The 23109-nt window shown below is 37.2% G+C and overlaps 2 protein-coding genes across 5 annotated transcripts in view; one reads left to right on the forward strand and one right to left on the reverse strand.

Annotated features, from left to right (window-relative positions):
* Positions 1-22904, reverse strand: part of ZnT35C (Zinc transporter 35C) — a 25894-nt gene extending 2990 nt beyond the window's left edge. Inside the window, exons 1-7 of one of the 4 annotated variants that reach the window (XM_034978302.2) lie at positions 22573-22904; positions 6764-6933; positions 5869-5973; positions 5495-5615; positions 1251-1430; positions 932-1034; positions 197-361 (exon numbers count right to left, since the gene is read on the reverse strand). In XM_034978302.2, coding sequence (XP_034834193.1) covers positions 197-361; positions 932-1034; positions 1251-1430; positions 5495-5615; positions 5869-5973; positions 6764-6933; positions 22573-22832 — 1104 coding nt within the window. In that variant the 5' untranslated portion in view covers positions 22833-22904. Of the gene's footprint in view, positions 1-196; positions 365-931; positions 1035-1250; positions 1431-5494; positions 5616-5868; positions 5974-6599; positions 6734-6763; positions 6934-14744; positions 14945-22572 lie in introns of those variants that run through there. The other 3 variants (XM_034978298.2, XM_034978309.2, XM_069505484.1) reach the window with 3 other exon arrangements.
* LOC138403754 (uncharacterized) lies at positions 2810-4594 on the forward strand. The gene is given in 4 exon segments (XM_069505538.1): positions 2810-3940; positions 3943-4077; positions 4080-4145; positions 4148-4594. Coding segments are annotated over 4 exon segments (1062 nt in total). The 5' UTR covers positions 2810-3525; the 3' UTR covers position 4594.
* Positions 22905-23109: the final 205 nt, after the last annotated feature.

The raw sequence follows: 23109 nt of genomic DNA on the forward strand, positions 1-23109 counted from the left end.
GTTTGTCCTTCAATCACGTCGCAACGCAGCAACGGATTGACGTGATTTTTTGCATAGATATAGTTAAAGAGCTGGAGAGTGACATAGGCTACTTTTTATCCCGGAAAATCAAAGAGTTACCACGGGATTTAAAAAAAACCTAATTACACGCGGACAAGTTGCGGGCATCAGCTAGTTATATGGTCATATAACATACCTTAAAGTAAATGACAATGGCGGCAACCAGGACACCAAAGCTCTGGAGGAAGTCGCCCAGCACGTGGATGAAGGCAGCTCGCACGTTTATGTTTTCAGTCTGCTGGTGCTCGTGCTCGTGCTGGTGGGACGAAGAACTCTCCGCGTCAGAGTCTCCGCGTTCTTTCTGCTAAAATTAGCAATGATAACTTTAGCAATGCATCTGCTAAAATTAGCAATGGTAACATTAGCAATGCATCTGCTAAAGTTTGGAATGATAAAATTTGTGTCTACTGAAACTAGAAATGCTAAAATTATTTGAGAGTATCTGGCGTTACTTTTAAAACCGTAGACAGGAACAGAGGTCAGAGGGAATTGAGAAATTTCAATCGCCCGTGTAAGCGTCCCTTAATAAGGTGATATAACTAACTGTAAGGCTACAGACACAACGCATTTGAATGAGTATAGAATAGAATGAATAGAATAGTTAAATAGAATAGAATGAGTTCCTGAGGTAGTGGAGCAGTCTGGGAGGGGTGTGATGACGTGAAGCGAGAGCTCAGTGATTCTTCAATTTGTGACAACTATCACCCCTCCCGCACCACTCTACTACCAAAGGAGCCCACTCAGTTATGTCACACTATAAATTTGGTATTATAGCAACTCAAGCCAAAAAAAAGAAACGAAGAAAGAGTTTTACACGGAAAATGGAAGAAGGGAGAAGAGTAGAAGAAAAATATAATAAAAGAGTGGTTACCTTATTGTTGAGAACAGGATTAGTACCACCATGAGTGTGACCATGGCCACCACCGCCACCGCCACCGTGACTGTGACCGTGTTGATGTAAAGTCAGACCCATACTGAAATCAAAAGTTAAATACATATCAAAAATTGCGGAACCGGCAGCAATCAAAGCTAGTGTGACGATCGCAATCACCTCCTCGCTCACTATTGGCATCGGTGCAACAAGAATACCATTAATACAGCCAATCACAACAATTGCGATTGTAAAGATGATTGATGCAGATTTTCCGGAATCGACTACAGGCTTATCGAAAAAGAAAATGGCGACTCACACGAGGTTAACGGCGACGCCCACAGCCGACGTGATGAGCATAACAGTAGCATCTATCTCGAACTCCTTGTATATGACTCTCTGCACAGCCATGTACACCAGCACCGCTGTCACCACCCAGATCAGCAGCACCGACGTTAGAGCACCTATCACCTCCGCTCGGTACCAGCCGAAGGACATTCTGGAAGACATTGTACAATAAAAACACATGTGATCTTTTCTCGATTGTCAGTGAGATGTCAATGAGAAAAATTTGCTCGTTTCAAAATTTTTATTTATTAAATATTTGGCTCGGTTATTCTGGAATAATATTGGCATCAAATTGGCACTTATTCGCGAAATACCCCGTGGTATTATTTTCACGCCTGATATGCGATACTAACAGCACTTTTTGTTTCAGGGGCCTCAACGGGCAGCGCCTGCTCTGCAGGCCTCCTGGTTGCCGCTGTCGGGGCTCCGCGCGCTTATAGACGCTATTGTGTAGTGTTTTAGTGTTTTTATTTTTACGTGTTTCGAAGTATGAACCCCAGTGCTTCTCAAGGTGAATACCTAGAATGCCCCCACTGTAGCGATGGCAGGCAGTTTAAGGGTCGCAAAGGCCTTAATATTCACATCGCACGTTGTCACGGACCGCCTACACGGCCTCTTACTTGCCCAAATTTGATGTGCGATCAAACCCAATCAGGAAGCGATAACCAGGTACCATTTGAAATTTTATTATCCAAATACAGTCAAAATATTCCATTAATAAAACGCATTCCGCGAGGAGCTAGGATATCGTTAGCTAGATCCTTATCACATACAATCCAAAATGTGCTATCAAATTCACTTTTAGATTGGCAAAACCTCTTTTTTTTTGCATATAGACATTTCTATGTTAATAAGTCAGAAATCGGGTCGCTATGTACAAAATTAAAAAAAAATAGTTTGGCTGATCGCGTTTTTCCAATCCCTGACTGCTCATTTCGAACACAAAATTACAATTTGAAGAAAATTGTGGAAAACAAGGTTATGGATGGGGATCTTAAAAACGCCGCCCGCATTTTGTTTTCTAGTGATACACTGGCTCCATTCAATGATATAACGCTGGAAGCCTTACGTGACAAGCATCCCTTACCAAATACCGATTCTGTGCTGCCAGATCCACCTTCTAACACTTCTTATTTACAGATAAAGGATGAAGAAACTTACGCTGCGATAATGTCGTTTTCTAGTGGCTCTGCTGGTGGCATGGACGGCATAACGCCACAACATCTTAAGGATCTTGTGGGAGTTACTGCTGGGGACGCCGGCAAGGCGCTACTGAGCGACATTACCAGACTATGTAATTTCATGTTATCTGGCGAGGTAAATTCATCCTTTCTACCATTCCTTTATGGCGCGAGGCTTTGTGCTTTCAATAAGAAAGATGGTGGCATCCGTCCCATCGCTGTTGGCTGTACTTTTCGCCGTTTGGCGTCAAAATTAGCGTGTAGTCACATAGTCTCTACCCTAAAGGATAAATTCCAACCTATTCAAGTTGGATTCGGCAGTAAGGAGGTTGTGAAGCAGCAGTTCATTCGGCTCGTACTTTCTTAACGAATGGCGAGGTTGAGGTACTGCTGAAAGTAGATGTAAAGAATGCTTTTAATTCTTTGGACAGGGCAACTTTGCTGACAGAAGTCTCAACGCAACTTCCTGAAATTTACCCATATGTTTGGCAATGTTACAGCTCTGCTTCTAAATTATTCTTTGGAGATAGCGATATTAAGTCTTCTGTAGGCGTTCAGCAGGGGGATCCTTTAGGTCCGGCCCTGTTCAGCTTAGGGATCCATAACCATATCTCAAATTTAACATCTAAATTTAACATATGGTATCTTGATGATGGAACCATTGGGGGCAACGTGGATGACGTTCTAAAAGATCTTAATCATATTAAGCAACAGTTTGGGAAAATTGGTTTAGAACTTAATTTTTCGAAATGCGAATTGTTTTTTACAGAAAAACTGTCGCAAGAAAGAATTCTATTGGCCTCTGAATTATTCAATGAAATTTCACCTAATATTAAAATACTTGATAAACGTTCACTTTGCCTTCTCGGTGCTCCTCTTTATAATGAATCCATACAACCACTCTTGGATCAAAAAGTCAGAACATTTTCGGCTAATACCGACAAATTGGGCACTCTAAATTCTCACATTGCATTTTCGATCCTAAAATATTGCCTTTTTGTACCTAAATTAATTTACATTCTCCGCGCGAGCCCAATTTGGAAATTTCATGGACTACTCGATAACATGGATGCCACCCTTAAAAGTACACTAGAACAAATTCTAAATTTAACTTTTGATGAGCACTCCTGGAACCAAGCAACTTTACCGGTCAAATACGGTGGCATCGGCGTGAGGAAAATTTCCAGTGTAGCTCTTCCGGCTTTTCTGTCCTCTGTGCATAGTATAAAAGAGCTTAGCTCTCAAATTCTCAAATCCAATTCATCATTGACCTATGCCGCAGAGGCCCTAGAGAGTTGGAAGGTCAGATGTCCCAATGTCGACATCCCGAAGGAACGTACTACACAAAAACTTTGGGATTTGCCATTGGTTCAACTGACACATACGAATTTGGTTCAAAATCTTACAAGTGACAGAGATCGTGCCAGGCTTCTAGCATTATCCGAAAAGGAATCTGGGTATTGGCTGCATGCCTTGCCATCAAAAATCTCGGCACACTTTTAGATAACGAAAGTTTTCGTGTGGCTCTAGGTCTCAGATTGGGAACACCACTGTGCCATCAGCACAGATGTCCGTGTGGAAAAGAGGTTGATAAATTTGGAATCCACGGACTCTCTTGCACAGGAGCTCCGGTAGGCTGTTTAGGCATGGCTCTCTTAACGATACAATTAAAAGAGCTCTTGCCACCATAATATTCCTGCGCTCATTGAGCCGGCAGGGATTAGTCGGGATGATGGCAAGAGACCTGATGGATTGACGCTGGTTCCCTGGGAACGGGGACGGGCGCTAATGTGGGACGCAACTTGCGTTGACACATTGGCCCCGTGTCATATCAGGAAGACAGCATCAAGACCGGGAGCCGCAGCAGAAACAGCTGAAAACGGCAAGCGGCGCAAGTATGCCTCTCTTATAGAGAGTTACATTTTTGTGCCGTTTGCCGTGGAGACCCTGGGGCCATGGAGTCTTAGTGCTAAAAATTTTTTACGAGACATTTCACCGCGATTAATAGCCTCAACTGGTGACAGAAGGGCTGGCTCATTTTTTGCGCAGCGGATCAGCCTGGCTGTCCAGCGCGGAAATGCAGCCAGTATTCTTGGCACCATTCCACGCGGTCATGATTTATATAGTAATTAGATAAGGCTAGCCTTAAGTTTTATTGTATTAAAAAAAAAATTTATTACCTATTTTTAATAAATAAAAACACAAATAGGGGTAGTCTCTCAGTGGTCTCTTTTGAATTTGAATTAAAATGAATATGTATTGATCAAAACTTGGTTACATATAACTTTCATGGAATCCTGGCCCCTAAACTAGGAGAACCCGTATCTTAGGAGCCAGTACCTGGCTGGCCCCTAAGGTACGGGCTCTGCTAGTTAAGTAATTATTGATATGTAGTGGACAATAATTTAACCTTTAATTTAATACTAGTTTTCTAACCACCTAAAAGTGTACTTGACCTAAAACACTCCCTTGCGAAACACCTAGTTATTTACTTTAAAATGTTTTACATTTACATGCGTTATGCGTGTTTAAAGTTACTTTTATTTTAGTTGGAAATCACAATAGTATAAAGTTGGACGTTTATCTAATATTTTCTAAGATGATGGTAATCTACAGAGTCAAAGGCTTTGCTGAGATCTTATTTTTTTCTTATGGTTAATTTACTTTGCTTTTCTAATACGAATAAAAGAGGACAACTGCCCCCCAATAGTGTAAGAATAACCATTTCATCGTTATCGTAATCGTCAAGAAATTCTGCCCTTTGATTGGCTGTGAAAAAATGTAAATAGCGAATAAACCAATCAAAGGGCAGAATTTGTTGACGATTACGATAGCGATAAAATCGTTAGTCTTACACAATTGGGGGCTGACTGATTAAATGTACTGCTCAAACCGCTTGTTGTAGACACTGAAGATTTTGAATATAGGCTCTCTAAGTAGATTCTACTCAGAAATTAAATCCCTAATGAAATCCCAACGGAATCTTTGAGGAACCTAAATCCAACTAAGCGGCGGATAAAAATTAAGTGCTTACTTTCTTGTAGCAGGTCGGCTAGCAACCCAAAGGGAGAATAACGATATCATAAAGCTGGCGAAGTCTGTCAACAGATGCGCCGCATCCGTGGCTATAGCAAGACTGTTTGACAAGATACCACCTGAAATAATATAAGGGATCCATTAGACAACTAGTCCTGCATCAGGTAATTTCGTGAATAATGATTGATGAGTGCTAGATAGAGCAGAGAATGATCCAGATATTTGTCATGCATTAAGCAGTAGGCAATTTGTCACTCACAGCAGTGTATGGGCTGAAACTGACAACAAAACCTACACCCTTGGACGCCTAATATCTGAAAACTGTTCAAGAAACTAAATAAAATATTAAGTAAACAAAAATGGGAAACTCACCAACAATTTCTCCTATCATAAATATAACACATAATATACTGGCTATAATAAGTTTTCTTCTTGCTCGCTTATCTATTTCTTCACTTCTTGATCTATGACAATGCCCTGAAACAAAAGAATAGATATTAATTTTGAGCTAATAGCTTGAAATGAGGGGTAACTAATTAAAAATAAAATAAATAAAATAAAATCATTTTATTTCAGGTTTGGGACCCATATAAAAACATGTTAAAATTAAAAATTAAAATGCGTATAAAAATATTTAGTTAAAATCATTTGAAAAAATTAATTTTATAAGATCACTTTTATCACAATCATAACTTAGTTTTTTCCCCATAACCTTGTTATGCATTTAATTATCCATTTATTAGCGTACGTGCGTCCACTGCAGAATAAAGACGTTTTCGAAAACATGCCACCATATATCTACCTTTCTTGTTTACCCCTTCTCCTACCTAAAGTACTTTAATAAGGTCCAGCGGGACAATATCTTACTGTTACGTGGTTTCAACTCGAGAAGGCATTTGTCCTAACGGAAGTTAGTCAACTTCATAATTTAGACACTTTCTCATAACCACGTTTTCATCTGATCTAAAAATTCTGATGCAATGATGTACTTAATCTATCATTGGTTATGATCGCTCTTGTTAGAATATCGAACTATCCCGGTTGGGTGAATTCAACTGACTTTTGTTTAAGTATATCTAATCTCTGGAAGTGTTGGTTCTTACAAGCTGATTCAGTAATACTGCCGTTCCTGATCTCCGCATCGTCACCGTCAGCAATGATCTCGATTACCGCCCAGCAGTTGGTGGAGGGGTTCCCGTGGACACAGAAGATGACGCGTCTACCGCAGGTGGGGGTAAGTTCGATATGAAATGTCTTTGATTCTTACTAGCTGCTTCAGTAATACTGCCGTTCCTGATCTCCGCGTCGTCGCCGTCAGCAGTGGTCTCGATGACCGCGCAGCAGCCGGTGGAGGGGTTCCCGTGGACACAGAAGATGACGCGTCTGCCACGGGTGGGGGTAAGTTCGGATCCGTATGTGGTTTTGCCATCTTTGTACCTGTGGACAGTTAAAATATGTCAGTTGAAGATATAATATACCTATTACAACTTACAGTCAAAACTACTTTTTAGGTACTACTCGGTAGGTAGGTCATCATCATCACCATGATCAACCCATTGCCAGCCGGTTTAGGCCATAGACCGCCACGTTGGGCAATTGCGGTTTGGCAAACTTTCACACCATTGAGAATATTATGGAGAACTCTCAGGCATGCAGGTTTTCTCACGATGTTTTCTTTCACCGTTAAAGCAAGTGATATTTAATTCCATGTTAATTGCTTGGAGAAGGAACCTAATTTTGAAAAGTTAGAGGTGCGTGCCCGGAACCGAACCCTCGACCTCCCGAAAAGAAGGCGGACGTCTAGGCTATCACCGCTTTATACCGGTTATCAGCGGTTTTATATCAATCAGCCTGTTTGAGGACTTCTTGCAAAGCACGCCACCACACACTCCGCCTTTCTCATCCACTCATTTTCCACTACATTCTTAAGTCGGGTTGGAGGTCGTGTCAGTCGTTTATTTGCATCATCGATATAAATGACAAGATGTGGTCAAGCGAATGAAGTTTTTCACGGTTTTGGAACCAAATAAATCAGCGCCACCTTTGAGATACTAATGAACGACCCGTTTGAAATCCAGACGTCACTGAGGTTAACCCGTGGCCCTACCGCGGTTGTTTGACAGCATTTTGACAGCTACAATGTCACGATCGCAATCATCTCTGATTGGTTAATGCTCGCTCACTATTGGCCACAGTGCATTGTTGCAACAAGAATCGCACAAATTCAGCCAATCAGAACAATTGAGATTGTAATAATGGTTGATGCAGGTTCTAGACAATCGCCCTACGGCTCAGTGGTGCTTTAGCACCACTTGTTTTGATTTTGTTTGTTTAATAGCCCTATCCATACGAAGTGATATAGGTACATATAATAAGTCAATGGTTTGCATACGCAATTTGAAAATTGAAAACAGTAAAGAACGTTGCAAAACGTGTAGCCATGCAAAAATGTTTATTAATATTCATAAATCACTATCATTGCTAGTACACAAAGTTGTTTACTTTGTAATTTGTATGCAGTGTGTAGCATTGATAAGTCACAGAAGTCGGGCATCACAGTGATTGTTCTATAACTATTCAACAATGAATCGACCGTTTATTGCAATTTTACTGCATTTTGCATGGTAATGTGTATCTTTCCCACCGCACGACATTCAGTGTACCTACCTTTTTTTTTTTAGATAAAGCGAGCAAACGAGCAGCCGGGTCACCTGATGTTAAGTGATTACCGCCGCCCATGAACATTTGCAGCACCAGAGGAACCGCCGATGCGTTGCCGGCCTTTTACCGGCCTACACATAAGATTTTTTTTTTTTAAGAATATTAATGATCAAGTAAGTAGGTACCTAGATAATTTCTACCTTCTTCAAAAAATGTAGGTTAGTAGCACTAAACAACAAACTATTAAAAATTTAAATCATAAACGTATTAGTACCTAGTACCTACCTATTACTTTAAATTGTTTTTTTATGATAGATGATTGTTATCCTTGATATGATACCTACCTACTAAGTATTAGGTACTAATCTAATTATATCGGTAGGTACCTTCTTTGAATATAATATTCCACCTAGGTATTATTATTTATTAGATAAAATTCTAATATCTATACCTAATATAAAAATGAATCACTAAATGTGTTGCTCATCGCAAATCTCGAGAACAGCTGAACCGATTTCGCTAATTCTTTTTTTATAATATTCCTTGAAGTACGAGGATGGTTCTTATGGAGAGAAAAATTTAATTCAACCTCCGCCTCAATTTTCTAAACTCCACCCGAGCGGACAAGAAAAGCATCTTCATAGAAAGGCATCTTCTAGGCAAGCGCGCTCCATCTCGCGCTTTATGGCCGTTCTAATTAAATAATAAATAAATAAATAATAATGATAATATATATAATAATCTTAGGCTGCATCATCACTTGCCAGCAGGTCATTGCAGCCAAGTGTAAGTGGGTGGGTATATAAATTAAAAATAAAAACTTAGCAATCAATTTAGGATAAGTACTTGTACTACTAAGCTGTCTATAAACAACACTGTGTTTATTTGTTTATTTCTTGGTTTGTCCTTCAATCACGTCGCAATGTAGCAATGCGACGGATATATACTTAGCTACTTTTTATCCGGGAATATCAGAGACTTCCTACGAGATTTTCAAAAGCCTAATTCCACGCATCGCGGCAAATTACAAACAAACAATAAAATTATTTAAAGCTCTGAAGAGAAACCTTTGTTTTATTCACTTTTTTTTATAAGTGCAAATTGATAATAGGTAGGCACATGGGTCATGAACACGAGCAAAGTCAGGGCCAAAAGCGGCAATTATCAATAGGTATATTAATTATTATTATTAGTGTAACAATTAGCAGTGTTATCAATATTGTTTCAGCCTCGGCGCCTAATCTCTAGGTCGGAAATAATCGGTAAACAATTTGTATGTTATCAATTATCACTTATACATACTTAATTACCTACTTAATAATTTATTCGTTCTGAACATTTGGTCTGTCTGTCATAATATTTTCTAATATAAGATAATCTAAATGGGCTTATAATAGGAAAAGGTGACTGACTGACTGATCTATAAACGCACAGCTCAAACTACTGGACGGATTGGGCTAATTTGGCATGCAGATAGCTATTATGACGTAGACATCCGCTAAGAAAGGATTTTTGAAAGTTCAACCCCTAAACTCTAAAGGAGTGAAATAGTGGCACAAAGGGGTATGAAATTTGTGTAGTCCACGCGGACGAAGTCGCGAGCATAAGCTAATATAAGATTTTATAGAACAGCGGATACAAAATTAATATTAAAAAATAAACGTTAAGTATTACCTACTTTCACCAAAAATGAAAACAAAATGTTCTAAAAATATTTATAGCCTCAATAGCTCAACCGGTATAGGAGTGGACTGAAAACCGAAAGGTCGACGGTTCAAACCCAGCACAGGCTTGACGCTTAGTTGGGGAGGAAAGGGGAATATTAGTCATTTAACATGGCTAATATTCTTTTAAAAAATAAAAAATATTGAAAAGGCGAAAAAGACAAAGACTTTTATTGAATATCCCAATCACGCGATATATGCATACCTATAGTACGCAACAGGTTGAGATGGCCATCGGGGAGGGAACGCCCCGCACACCCGCACAGCCCCCGCGGTAACCCACCTGTCGGGGACTTATAGGTACCTACTTACTTACATTTATAGGTACCTTATAATGATATTTTTTTTTAATTAGGTACTTAAACTAATGATACTTTTTTTTTAATAATAATTAGTATTATTAGGTTAATTAAGAACATAAATAAAGTGGAAAATCCAGTTTTTCCACTTTCTTCAGAACAAGAAATGTATTGTTATGAAATTAAAAATACAATTACGTATAACCTCATCAAAATAGCTATTTAGGTTATGTTTTTAATTATTATCTTTTAGCGAATAATGTAAGTTTTCTGCTTAAAATAATCATCTTTACGGTACTTAATATCGTTTTAATTTAATAGTGTAATAAATAATGCAATATAACGTCCAAATTTATCTAATTTTGTCATTATTTTTATTTTTTAGGTGGGTGTTTAAGGAAGAATCCATATCTACAAACCAATCTGAATTAGTATTTTCATGTAGCTAGAGAAGAGGATCTTCTGCCTAACCTACTATAAAGTCGTAATTTAAAAAAACCATTTTATAACTTATATACCTAATAAGTATAAACTTAGTGGTTTTTAGTGATAAATTAAAAGTTCAATGATTGATTGAGATAGTTTTGTCCTTTAGTTGTAACTTGTAACTTTGTATGATAGGTCCAAAAACACCTAAATACCTACTTCGAATAAGTACCTTTTTTCTGTTGTTCTTTGAAATTAAAATAAGTATAGGTACACGGAGATAATTTTTTCAAGAATAGTACAGGGGCGTACTAGATACGTTGTATTGAAAAAATTATCGGGGATCGATAGCAATCGGGGAGGGAACGCCCCGCACACTCGCACAGCCCCCGTGTTAACCCGGTGCGCGCGAACGCATGTGCGGGTATGCGGGACGTCCCCCCGCCTCATATCCCGATTGCCATCTCAACCTGTCGCGGACTATACACATTCTACACACATTATTTATACATACATACATTCAATGTGGAAGCGTATACTCCGAAGCAATCGGTATTCAAAACATTGTATTGTTCAATTCTTGGTACTTTAACAGAATCCGATGTGTTACATATTTTATCATCATCATGATCAATCTATCACCGGCCCATTGCTGAACACGGGTCACCTCTTAGAATGAAAAGGGTTTAGGCTAAAGTCTACCACGCTGACATGGACGCACACACATTAAATGAAGAACTCTCAGACATGCAGGAAAAGGGTTTACGCTAAAGTCTGTCACGCTGAGACGGACGCACACACCTTCGAGAATGAAGAACTCTCAGGCATGCAGGTTTCCTCACGATGCTTTTCTTCACAGTTGAAACAAGTGATATTCGACTGTGTAAAACTATAATTACCTATTTAACTTTGAAAAGTTAAAAGTCCGTACCCTCGATTGAATCTCCGACTTGTCTCCGACTTCGCCTATCGAATAGAACTAGATCACGCTTGAGATCGCATTATAATAGGTATGAGATGGCTCTAGTAAATGCCACAATGAAAATCCCTTTGCGCAAGAAAGGCAACCTTTAGGGAAGACATTATAATGGGGAGTGCTCTGAACTGAAGAGCTTTTTGACCTCATTCCACCCTCATTTTTCTACAACCGCACCGCGCGGCACCGTAAGGAATTTCACCCTCACCACCTGGGTGTCTGGTGCACTTCGACCGTCCACTGCGCCAGATCCTTCATTCCACGCACGTGCAAACTGTGGAACCAACTCCCATCGGCGGTGTTCCCACTAGATTACAACATGGGGTTATTCAAGGGGCGGACCAAAAGATTCCTATAAGGCCGGCAACGCATCGGCGGTTCCTCTGGTGCTGTAATTGTTCATGGGCGGCGGTAATCACTTAACATCAGGTGACCCGCCTGCTCGTTTGCTCGCTATCTCTATTAAAAAAAAAAGACTGGTGATGGATGGTCAAGCGAGCCACAGGTGAAATAACACCAGTCTGCCAAGGCCCAAGACTATTACCCAAGAAGAATAACAATAATAATCATCATCATCATCATCATCATCATCATCATCATCATCACCATCATCATCAACCGATAGACGTCCACTACTGGACATAGGTCTCTTGTAGGGACTTCCACACGCCACGGTATTGCGCCGCCTGGATCCAGCGGCTCCCTGCGACTCGTCTGATGTCGTCCGTCCACCTAGTGGGGGGTCTTCCGACATTGCGTCTACCGGTGCGAGGTCGCCATCCCAATAGAATGTCACAAACGTCAATGAACGTCAATGAAATAATAAAATCCCGCAAACAATTTTGGACTTACCTTTGCACAAGATTAAAAAATCTATTAAAAATATGCTCCTGAAAAACCATATATGCTCCTGAATATGCAAATATGCTCCTGAAAAAGCATATTACACAATTGAAGATTATCTAAATGATAAAAGAGCGTGGATTTGACCTGCAGCTCGTTCCGGCAACGCACAAGACTGCAAATACTATTTTATACATGGCATAATCTTGTACCTATATCAAATATTTTAAAAGAGCAACTGCCGAGTTTCTTGCTGGTTCTTCTCGGTAGTAAAGGCATTCCGGACCAGTGGTAGATGCATCCGACTATTCGAATAAAAAAGATTTTTATTTAGGTATTTATTTTATTTATAACGTCAAGAAGAAGTCGCGTTGAAGTACTAGCAAGCAATCATTCAAGCTATTGACCAATATCCTATTGAATAAGCACCTTTTCGGCACCGGCTTATCTCCTAAGCAGGTAACTCAAACTGTTATCAGTCCGAAACTTATCGGTAAGTTATTACAGTAGCTATAAAATACCAGATATCTGGAACGGGTAAGTTTACTAGGTTTATTGAACTTATTTCTGACCTTGTTTGGGGCCCTACAGGATATAACATTGATATAATTTTTTTTAAAATTCTGATACAAGTTAGCCCTTGACTGCAATCTCACCTGGTGGTAAGTGACGATGCAGTCTAAGATGGAAGCGGGCTTACCTGGAAGGGGTATGGCAGTTTTTAATAAACCTATGCCCCTTTGGTTTCTACACGGCATTGTACCGGAACGCTAAATCGCTTGGCGGCACGGCTTTGCCGGGTAACTAGCCACGGCCGAAGCCTCCCACCATACCAGAAATTTAGAAATTATAAAATTCCAAATCCCTGCCAGGAATTGAACCCGAAACCTCCCACTAATGAGACTACAGCGCTTACCACTGCGCCCAGGGAGGTCGTCAAATGGTCACCAGAATTAATATTTTTGTTAAGTACAGTAAGTAGGTCTAGGTACTTTTATAATAAAATCCCGCAAACTATTTTGGACTTACCTTTGCACAAGTTTAAAAAATCTATTAAAAATATGCTCCTGAAAAAAGCATATTACACAATTGAAGATTATCTAAATGATAAAAGAGCGTGGATTTGACTTGCAGCTCGTTCCGGCAACGCACAAGACTGCAAATACTATTTTATACATGGCATAATCTTGTACCTATATCAAATATTTGAAAAGAGCAACCGCCGAGTTTCTTGCTGGTTCTTCTCGGTAGGAAAGGCATTCCGAACCAGTGGTAGATGCATCCGACTATTCGTAAGTACTTGTAAAAGTTTATACGAATAAAAAAGATTTTTATTTTATTTTTATTTTACCTAGTACCAATTTTATAAGTCGTATCGGCAAAATTGTCCAACTGTCTGAATTTGTCAGACATAAGCGTACTGCGTGTTGTTTTGAAAAGGTTTGGACATAGAGAATTCAACCTCAAGAGTGCGGCATATTATTGTACCTACTAGTTATCTTACTTCGAAAATTGAAAATACTAATTTTTAGTTCATGACCACAATTTTTTTTTTTTGTTATGTAACCACAAATTCACGGTTTTCAGTTTTTTCCCCTAATGTTTGCTATAAGACCTACCTTCCTGCCAAATTTCATGATTCTAGGTCAACGGGAAGTACCCTGTAGGTTTCTTGACAGAGCGACAGACAGACAACAAAGTGATCCTATAAGAGTTCCGTTTTTTAATTTGAGGTACATAACCCTAAAAAAATTACTGGTCAAAAGTTAAAGCGTAAACAACCGATTATAACGTATAACACAATCTAAACATATTCTCAAACGTAGGTAGGTACCTATTAATGCATTTCTAATGGATATTTACTCGTACTTAGATGTTTATATTAAACGCCTGGGAATAATTAATAAATATAATTAAACTTAAAGTACAGGGCTCCCAGGGCTCCTTACCCTCAGTAATTGAAATAAATCACGAACAATGTCACATTAAAACGCCCCCAATCCCAAACAAAATAAACACTCGAAGAAATATCTGGTTGGAAGATTCAACAATATAATATATTTAGTTAGAGGTACAATTCAGTAAAGAAATACCTGATCAATATATTTTAAAGCGAAGAATCGATTATCCATACATAACTCAAAACATACTAATGTATTTCTGATAAGTATTTACCTAGATTTTTAAATATTAAACGTACGAGAAATAATTTAAATATAAGTAACTTATTGAGGCTCGAACCTCTGAGGGTTTTTTTGCGATCCATTTTTTTTTTGTACGTAATTGTAGATAATAAATTTAAAAAAATACCAAACTTACAGTAGCAGTGGTTTCTTATCCTCAGTCATTGTCACAAATCACGATCAATTTCTCATCAAAACGCCCCCAATCCCATATTAAACAAAACAAACACTTGAAGAAACTGGTCAAATGTCAAAGCGATCGAGAATCAATTAGTCGCATGCATCACTCGAACCGTACTAGCGCGATATCTTGGCCGTTATCTTCAGAAGCAGCGACTATCTAGGGTTACCAGCCGTACTATAAATAGGTAGGTATCTGTATATATAAAATTCAAAGTCCTGACTGACTGACTGACATATATATCAACGTACAGCCTAAACCGCTGGTCTTAGAGACATGAAATTTTGAGGGTGTGTTCTTTGTAAAGAGTAGGTATCCACTAAGAAAGGATTTTTCGAAATTCTACCCCTAAGTGGGTTAAATAGGGGATGAAAGTTTGTACGAAAGTACGTCATTTTTCAATATATTTGCATGAAAATTGGTATTTAGGTTTTCGGTCACAAATGAAGAAGAGAAATACGTGTTCCAGGATTTTTGGAAATTCAACCCCCACCTCTATTTTCTAAATTCCACCCGAGCGAAGCCGGGGCGGGTCAGCTAGTGATATTATATAGTGTTGTACTATGCATTTAGACTGTGTGTTATTTCTGTGTATTATAATATAAATAAATAAAAATAAAAAAGCCTTTTATTATTCCTTATCTTGAACTAAATTATTTATAATATTTTTTTAAAAACATGCATTTATATCTACTATTTACATCTAACATTACCTACTTATTATTAGTAATTTGTTAGTATTTTTTAATTAGTATAGGTGAGTGTATGAACTGTATGTGTCTGTGTGTATGTGTGTGTTCATATCTGAGAGTGTGCTTGTGTGTATGTGGATGTGAGTTTTTGTGAGTGTGATATTGAGTTGTGTGATTTTAGTATGTTACTGTGTATTATACAGGCTGTAATTAGAACGCTAAGAAAACTGAGTGCTATTATTATACTACCTAAACACAACCAATTACCATTTACCTTATATATACTTGTAGGTTGTAGTTTTGGTGATTTAGCCACAGGTGATGTGGCCAGAGATTGGCAACCCTAGTACTATCATCTACCGGCGCTCCTTAACTTTACACTATTCGCTGATAAGGGACTCAGTGCAAATACTGCCAACGTGATAACTGTGGGGTGATATTCAGTTATTGTTATTCTCGATTTACTAAACCGATCCTCACACCTTTCATGATTTGGTCACATTAAGTACGTACCTCAAAAGGAAAAAAGAAAAAGTTAATATAAACTGTAACCTGACTACGGAGAAATAGAAGAAAAAATTGTAACTTGACTAGGTGTTCAAATAAAATAAACTAAAAAGTAAGAAACAAGTTAAGTTTTTAGAGCTATCATCGCCTTGAGTAAAAATAAGTCCTTTGATGTGTTATGCCTGTTTATTTAGGTATATTGCAGTCTTCTAGCACTTTCACATTAATAACATTATAATTCAATTCAAATGCCGTATGCCGCGCGTATTTTTTATCCTTGATCGACGGCATCCCTATTGGTTTTATTTGTCAATTAAATTGTATTGTTTAAATTGTATGTATCTATGTTTTATTTTTGTAGTTGATAAAGCACGACTACGGCATTTGAATTGAATTATAACGTTATCAATGTGAAGGTTTGGAATACTCTTCCACATGTGTTTCCTACCAACTACAACCCGGGTATATTTAAAACAAGAGTGAATAGGCATCTTCTAGGTAAACGCGTCCCATCTTAGGCCGCATCATCACTTTCCATCAGGTGTGATTGCGGTCAAGCGTTTGCCTATAATAAATAAAAAAAAAATAAAAAAAAAAACATCCAGAATACTTCAATAGACCTAAATAAACCGGCATATCTAACACATTATATCTAACACTTATTTTTACTCAAGGTGATGATAGCTCTAAACGCCTATTTTATTTCTTACTTTTTAGTAAATAAAAATACCCGAGTACGGAACCCTTGGTGCGCAAGTCTGACTCACACTTGGCCGGTTTTTTAGGGTTCCGTACCTCAAAAGGAAAAACGGAACCCTAATAGGATCACTTTGTTGTCTGTCTGTCTGTCTGTCAAGAAACCTACAGGGTACTTCCCGTTGACCTAGAATCATGAAATTTAGCAGGTAGGTAGGTAGCCCAAATGTCAGCTATAAGATTGTAGCAATCTTATAGCTGACATTTGGGGAAAAATCTGAAAACCGTGAATTTAGGGTTAGATCACACAAAAAAAATTAAATTGTGGTCATGAATTAATAATTAGTATTTTCAACTTTCGAAGTGAGTGACTATATCACGTGGGGTATCATATGAAAGGTCTTCACCTGTACATTCTAAAACAGATTTTTATTTACTTTTATGCATCATAGTTTTTGAATTATCGTGCAAAATGTCGAAAAAATACGACTGTAGTACGGAACCCTCATTGCGCGAGCCTGACTCGCATTTGGCCGGTTTTTCCTTTTGAAGCACACTATCCTGAAAAGAAACCATTTTTAACCGACTTCAAAAAAGAAGGAGGTTCTCAATTCTTTAAAGTCCGTCAGGTCAAAACCGCTATTTAATATAGAACAATATTAATCAAATTCTTTCGTTGACCTTTTCTCTTTGTTTAATTGTACCAAGGTCACTAACATACAATTTAAAGTGAGTTTCTTATTCTATTCAATTCCATTCAATTTGATTTCCAAATTACAATTTGGGCATCATGCTACGATGTAGGAATTAATCATTATGATGTAATTAAAGGCACACTGTCACAATTGAATGTGAATTATGCATTATAAAATAGTAGGCATTGAGTTAGTTGTTGACAAGTCTTCTTAGACCTGGCGCGTTTGGAACCCTCGTAGCTTTAGTTTTAAGTTTACGTAAATAATTATCACCATTACATCATACAAAATCAACGACTGACAGTCAAAAAGTGTCCCAATTTGAATAAATGATTTGACTTTGTAGGTATATTTTACTTATTTATTACTCCCATCGGCGGTGTTCCCGCTAGATTACAACATGGGGTTATTCAAGGGGCGGACCAACAAATTCCTAAAAGGCCGGCAACGCATCGGCGGTTCCTCTGGTGCTGCAAATTTTCATGGGCGGCGGTAATCACATCAGGTGACCCGCCTGCTCGTTTGCTCGCTATCACTATTAAAAAAAATTACTTGAGCTATTTAACGACTGCTGAACAAATTTTTAGTAACAACTAACAAGGCATAATAAAACAAGTCACGACTTAATAAAAATAGGTAATTAAAAAACATGACAGCACTGCAAAAAACGAACTAAAAAAGTAACAATTTGACAACTCTGAAAATATTACACTCCTTTTTTCGGGCAGTCGTGTGTGAGAGGCTACAATGAAGCCAGCATCTTGGGTATCAACCGTGCCTAGCTGCGATGGCTTGAACCTAGGTTTAATTTAATTTATATTTCAATTTACGTATCGAGTAATTTAGATTTTACTAAAGATTTTATAATTTAGTTTTTAATAATCACCAGACACGCAGGTTTCCTTATGATATTAATTTTATTGTTTCAAACGCATATAGCTTCGAAAAGTTAAAGATGCGTACCCGAGATCTAGCCCTCGACCCCCCAAAAGGAAGCAAACGTCTAAGTTTAGATGTAATCTCTGAAACTAATGATCCGATTCTGAAAATTCTTTCACTGATAAATACAAGACATTATCGAACCGAACCAGTGGTAGATGCATCCGACTATTCGTAAGCACTTGTAAAAGTTTATAGGAATAAAAAAGATTTTCATTTCATTTCATTTCATTATATCACGCAGACGAAGTCACGGGAAAAAGCTAGTTATAAATAAAGAGATGGTGTCCCCGACTTCGTCCATAGATGGTGCTTGCGTAGATAGCCTACTTTTCGTTTTAAGAAATTTAATAGCAAATGCGTATTTCTTCAGCTATATAGTAATTTTCTATGTCACAAAATCCAAAAGGAGCTTGAACTAACTATCAAAGTTTTATTTGTTCGCCTAAAAAGGCAAAAACGTATAAAATCAAGGACACAGTATCATCGAATAGGACATACCTAGTTTATTTACGTCGTAAAGATGTTTCGTAATATGTATATTACAATATAATATATTTGAAGATTTCTTAATATTAAATTCTACTATGTTTGTCAATTTGTCTACCAATTTTGGAAATAAACCATTATGATTACACAGAAAGAACTGTTCTAAATCGAAACTTATTTTGAATGTAGGAATTAATTAGGTATGTATTTTTTTACGTAATTTATGTTTCTTTATTTTCTTTTAAATACGAGTAGCCAAAGAATAAAGATCTAAAAAAATGTATTTACAACTAGATGATAGTAAGAATCAATGTAATCGGCCATTTCTGGCATGCAAATTTTTTTCTATTATAACACAATTAATAAAATTCTAATAATTATTAGCATAGTTAAATTCATTAAATTTTAATTATTTTTACAATCTAAGTCAAGTTTAATTCTATATATTATATATTATAAGAGTCAACTTAACCTACTGTGCCAACATTTCATTGATTGAATAAAAACATTTATCTATAAGCCACTTAAAAAGATCCATCTTAAATCGTTGGAGGGGTAATACCCGTAATCCTGGAGGTAGTTTATTAAATATTTTTATACACATGACATAACTACATTTTCCGTAAGATGCACTGTAAAACCTATGTTCAATCACCAGTCTATCACCGTTTCTTGTATTCCTTGGATAAATATCTTTTGCTTTTGTAAATAGATCATCATGTTGTTTCACAAAGATACAGATTTCATATATATACATACACGGAAGTGGGAGAATACGTAATTTTTTAAATAATGGTTGACATGAATCTAAGTAAAAAGCTCCTGTCATAGCTCTCAAGCATCTCTTTTGAGCTATGAAAGCTCTGTAAGCCTCACTAGAGTTTCCCCACAGTATGAGTCCATATCGAAGAACTGATGCGACATAGCCGTGATAAGCTGCCAATACCGTACTTGGCAATGCTGTTTTGCGTAATCTATATAACACATGAACATATTTATGAATTTTTTTGCATACTATGTCGACGTGCGCTTTCCACTTTAGATTTTTATCTAATAGTACTCCTAAAAATTTAACCTGCTGAGCTTCTTCTATTTGGGTATCTGTATAGTTTATCTTAAGGTTGTAGTTATTAGAACGGTTACCTACACTAAATTGTATAAAGGAGGTTTTTTTAATATTAACTTGAAGGTTATTATCCTGCAACCAATTTACCACAGTATTAATTTCATTGTTAATGTCATTTTCATAATTACCAATATTATTTTTATTGCTACATGTCATGATTATAGATATTTCGTCAGCGAATAAATAACAGTCATTTTTAGTTACACTAGGTAGGTCATTAATATAAATTAAGAATAATAACGGTCCGAGGACGCTTCCTTGCGGCACTCCGTATCTATTTATTTTAAAGTTTGATTTTTGGGGAATTATGGTAGCCGTCTCGTCGATAGAATTTATCTCTACACGTTGCTTACGATCTTTTAAATAAGACTCCATCCATTTGAGAGCCGGTCCTCTGATGCCATTTTGTTCTAGTTTGTCCAACAAAATGCTGTGTGATACAAAATCAAAGGCCTTGCTCATATCAAAGAATATTACGCATGTTGGTATTTTAGTATCTATATTTTTTGCTATTTTGTTTACCAGTTTGAATGCAGCTAGTGTCGTCGACTTATTTTTTTGAAAGCCATATTGTTGCTTATTTATTATATCATTTTTTGTAAAAAATTTAGTTAGACGGCCATACATTGCTTTCTCAAAGATTTTTGAAAAAATAGATACAAGTGTGATTGGGCGGTAGTTAGTCAGGTTTTTTTGTCGTCTTTTTTATGTAGTGGCTTGACCACAGATAATTTTAGGGCATCTGGAAATTCACCATTTTCAAACGACATATTGACTAAGTATGTTATAACTGGTACTAATTCATCTTTGCATGTTTTAATAATTCGTGTGAGTATTTCATCATAGCCTACTGCTTTAGTATTCCGCAAGAATTGTATTATTTTTAATATTTCGTTTTCAGTTACTGATACATACTGATGCCCTCGACTTCGTCCGCGTGGATTTAAGTGTTTAAAAATCCCGTAGGAACTTTTTAATTTTCCGGGATAAAAAGTAACCTACGTCCCTCATCGGGATATAGCTAATTCTGTAGCAAACATCAAAATCGGTTAAACTTTTGGGCCGTGAAAAGCTAGTAGACGGACAGATAGACAGAAAGACAGACAAACAGACACACACAATTCCTGTATTTATAATCGACAATGATCGTCAATAATCGAGCAAATCTGTAGACACTTCACAATATTATCATAATCAACATGGACACAAAATGTTAAGTAGTAGGTACAGTTATACGCGGCAGAACATAATGTACATCGACCTTTAGAAAAAGATAGCTGTTTTTTAGAGCGTTGTCTCTATCGTTGAGACCGACAAAACTTCACAAATGTATGAGTGACGGAGACAACGCTCTACAAAACAGCTATCTCTATCTAAAGGTCGGTGTACATGATTTTCTGCTGCGTACTGTACGGTGTACCTAGGTACATACAATAACTAATTTACTAGGTAATTAGTATATTTTAAAACAAACAGTTTATCTACTTATAGAATTTGGGGTAAATATTTAAACCTCCCACATAATATTATCATTGACGCTTACTTCCATACTATAATAATTTATAAATGCAAAAGTGTGTCTCTCTGTCTGTCTGCTAGCCTTTCACGGCCCATCCGTTCAACCGATTTCGATGAAATTTGCTACAGAGATAGCTTGTATCCCGGGGAAGGACAAGGGCTAATTTTTATCCCGGAAAATGAAAGAGTTCCCACGACATTTTTGAAAACCTAAATCCACGCGTACGAAGTCGAAGAGAAATATTTGTGATATCTACTAAAGCTTTCTAAACTATTCTATGGTTTATTTGCATAACATTTTTAGGGTACCGTATCTCCAGTCTTTCAGTCAGGGACCCTTGTCTTCGTGTTATGTCTGTCTGAGAAGGGAATGATCCGAAAACTGTAAAATTGTCGTTACTTCCTCAAACTAAACTTATAAACCACACAATCTTTTGATAAATTTTACTAGATGTAATAATTATTAAGTATATAAGTAAGTAAAAAAACCGCACAAACAGTCGTGACATCCTTAAAATTCAAGGTACTTAGTAAATACTGTTAAAAAATACTATAATATAATATAATATAAGCCACGCACCAAAGAAAATCATGTTCTAAAACACTAAAAGAAGGAAAGCAAATATTCAAGCTAAAAAAACTATTTATACACTATTTAGTATTTATATGAATAAAGAACAGCTGTAAATATATGAATATCCTAAGCTATAATAAAATATATGAATAGCTAATTCCTATTAGAATTTCTGCAAATAAATTCAAGCTAAAATAAATTTAGTATACGAATAAAGAACAGGTATGAATACGAATACGGGACGTCGAGCGGATTTTTTTTCAGGGGTTTCCTGAAAAATAGCGCTGAGGTAGGTTACCCACATACACTTCTACAGTATTCCCTTTTTTGGGACAGTTCTGCGCCACAGACTTAAAAAATCTTAATTCTTATTAAAATGTAATACTTATTAAGCAAAATAAAATATGACGGACGTTTCTGGAAAAAACAGTCGTGATTTTCCCAAAATTAAAACTAGAAACCACACATTTTGATAACTAAAGTAAGCAAATAACAACGCACTAACAGGTCAGACGTTCTAAAAGTTAGAGCAAATATCCAAACTTACCCATTGATCGTGGTATTCGTGCCTTGATCCATAATTTTCTTAATAACTAAACAGCCTGGGGTTTCACTTCTCTCTGTGATGTAGTGGGCCTCCACATCCTCTAATATCGCAGCCCGATCCGCATTAGTTCTATTTAACTTATCACTGGACAAACTTTTGGACCTGTACCTAGCATTTAGAGGCGTAAGTCCTCTATCTAAAACACTCGAACCGTTTAGTTTGGCATCGTTTTGTTTCTCGTTAATTATTTTGGATGACATCGCGAGCGCCGCGTTCAGGCTACGTTAAATTAAACTATAATATTAACACTATGCGCTCGCACAACTGTTGAACTCACAAGTTGAAATGATCATTTGACGCCAGTTGTAACACGTTATGTCGTCAGGCAGCCGAACAAAACAATCCAACGCGGCCGAAGTAACAATAACACTGCCATTCTTTAGGTATTGTATAATATATACGGCATTTCTTGTAGTCGAATAGTAGTTAGACAGCTCGTGACAGGCATGGCTAAAAAATTTGGATGGTTTTCAACGT

The sequence above is a fragment of the Maniola hyperantus genome, chromosome 2, assembly GCF_902806685.2.
Source record: "Maniola hyperantus chromosome 2, iAphHyp1.2, whole genome shotgun sequence".
NCBI lineage: Eukaryota > Metazoa > Arthropoda > Insecta > Lepidoptera > Nymphalidae > Maniola > Maniola hyperantus.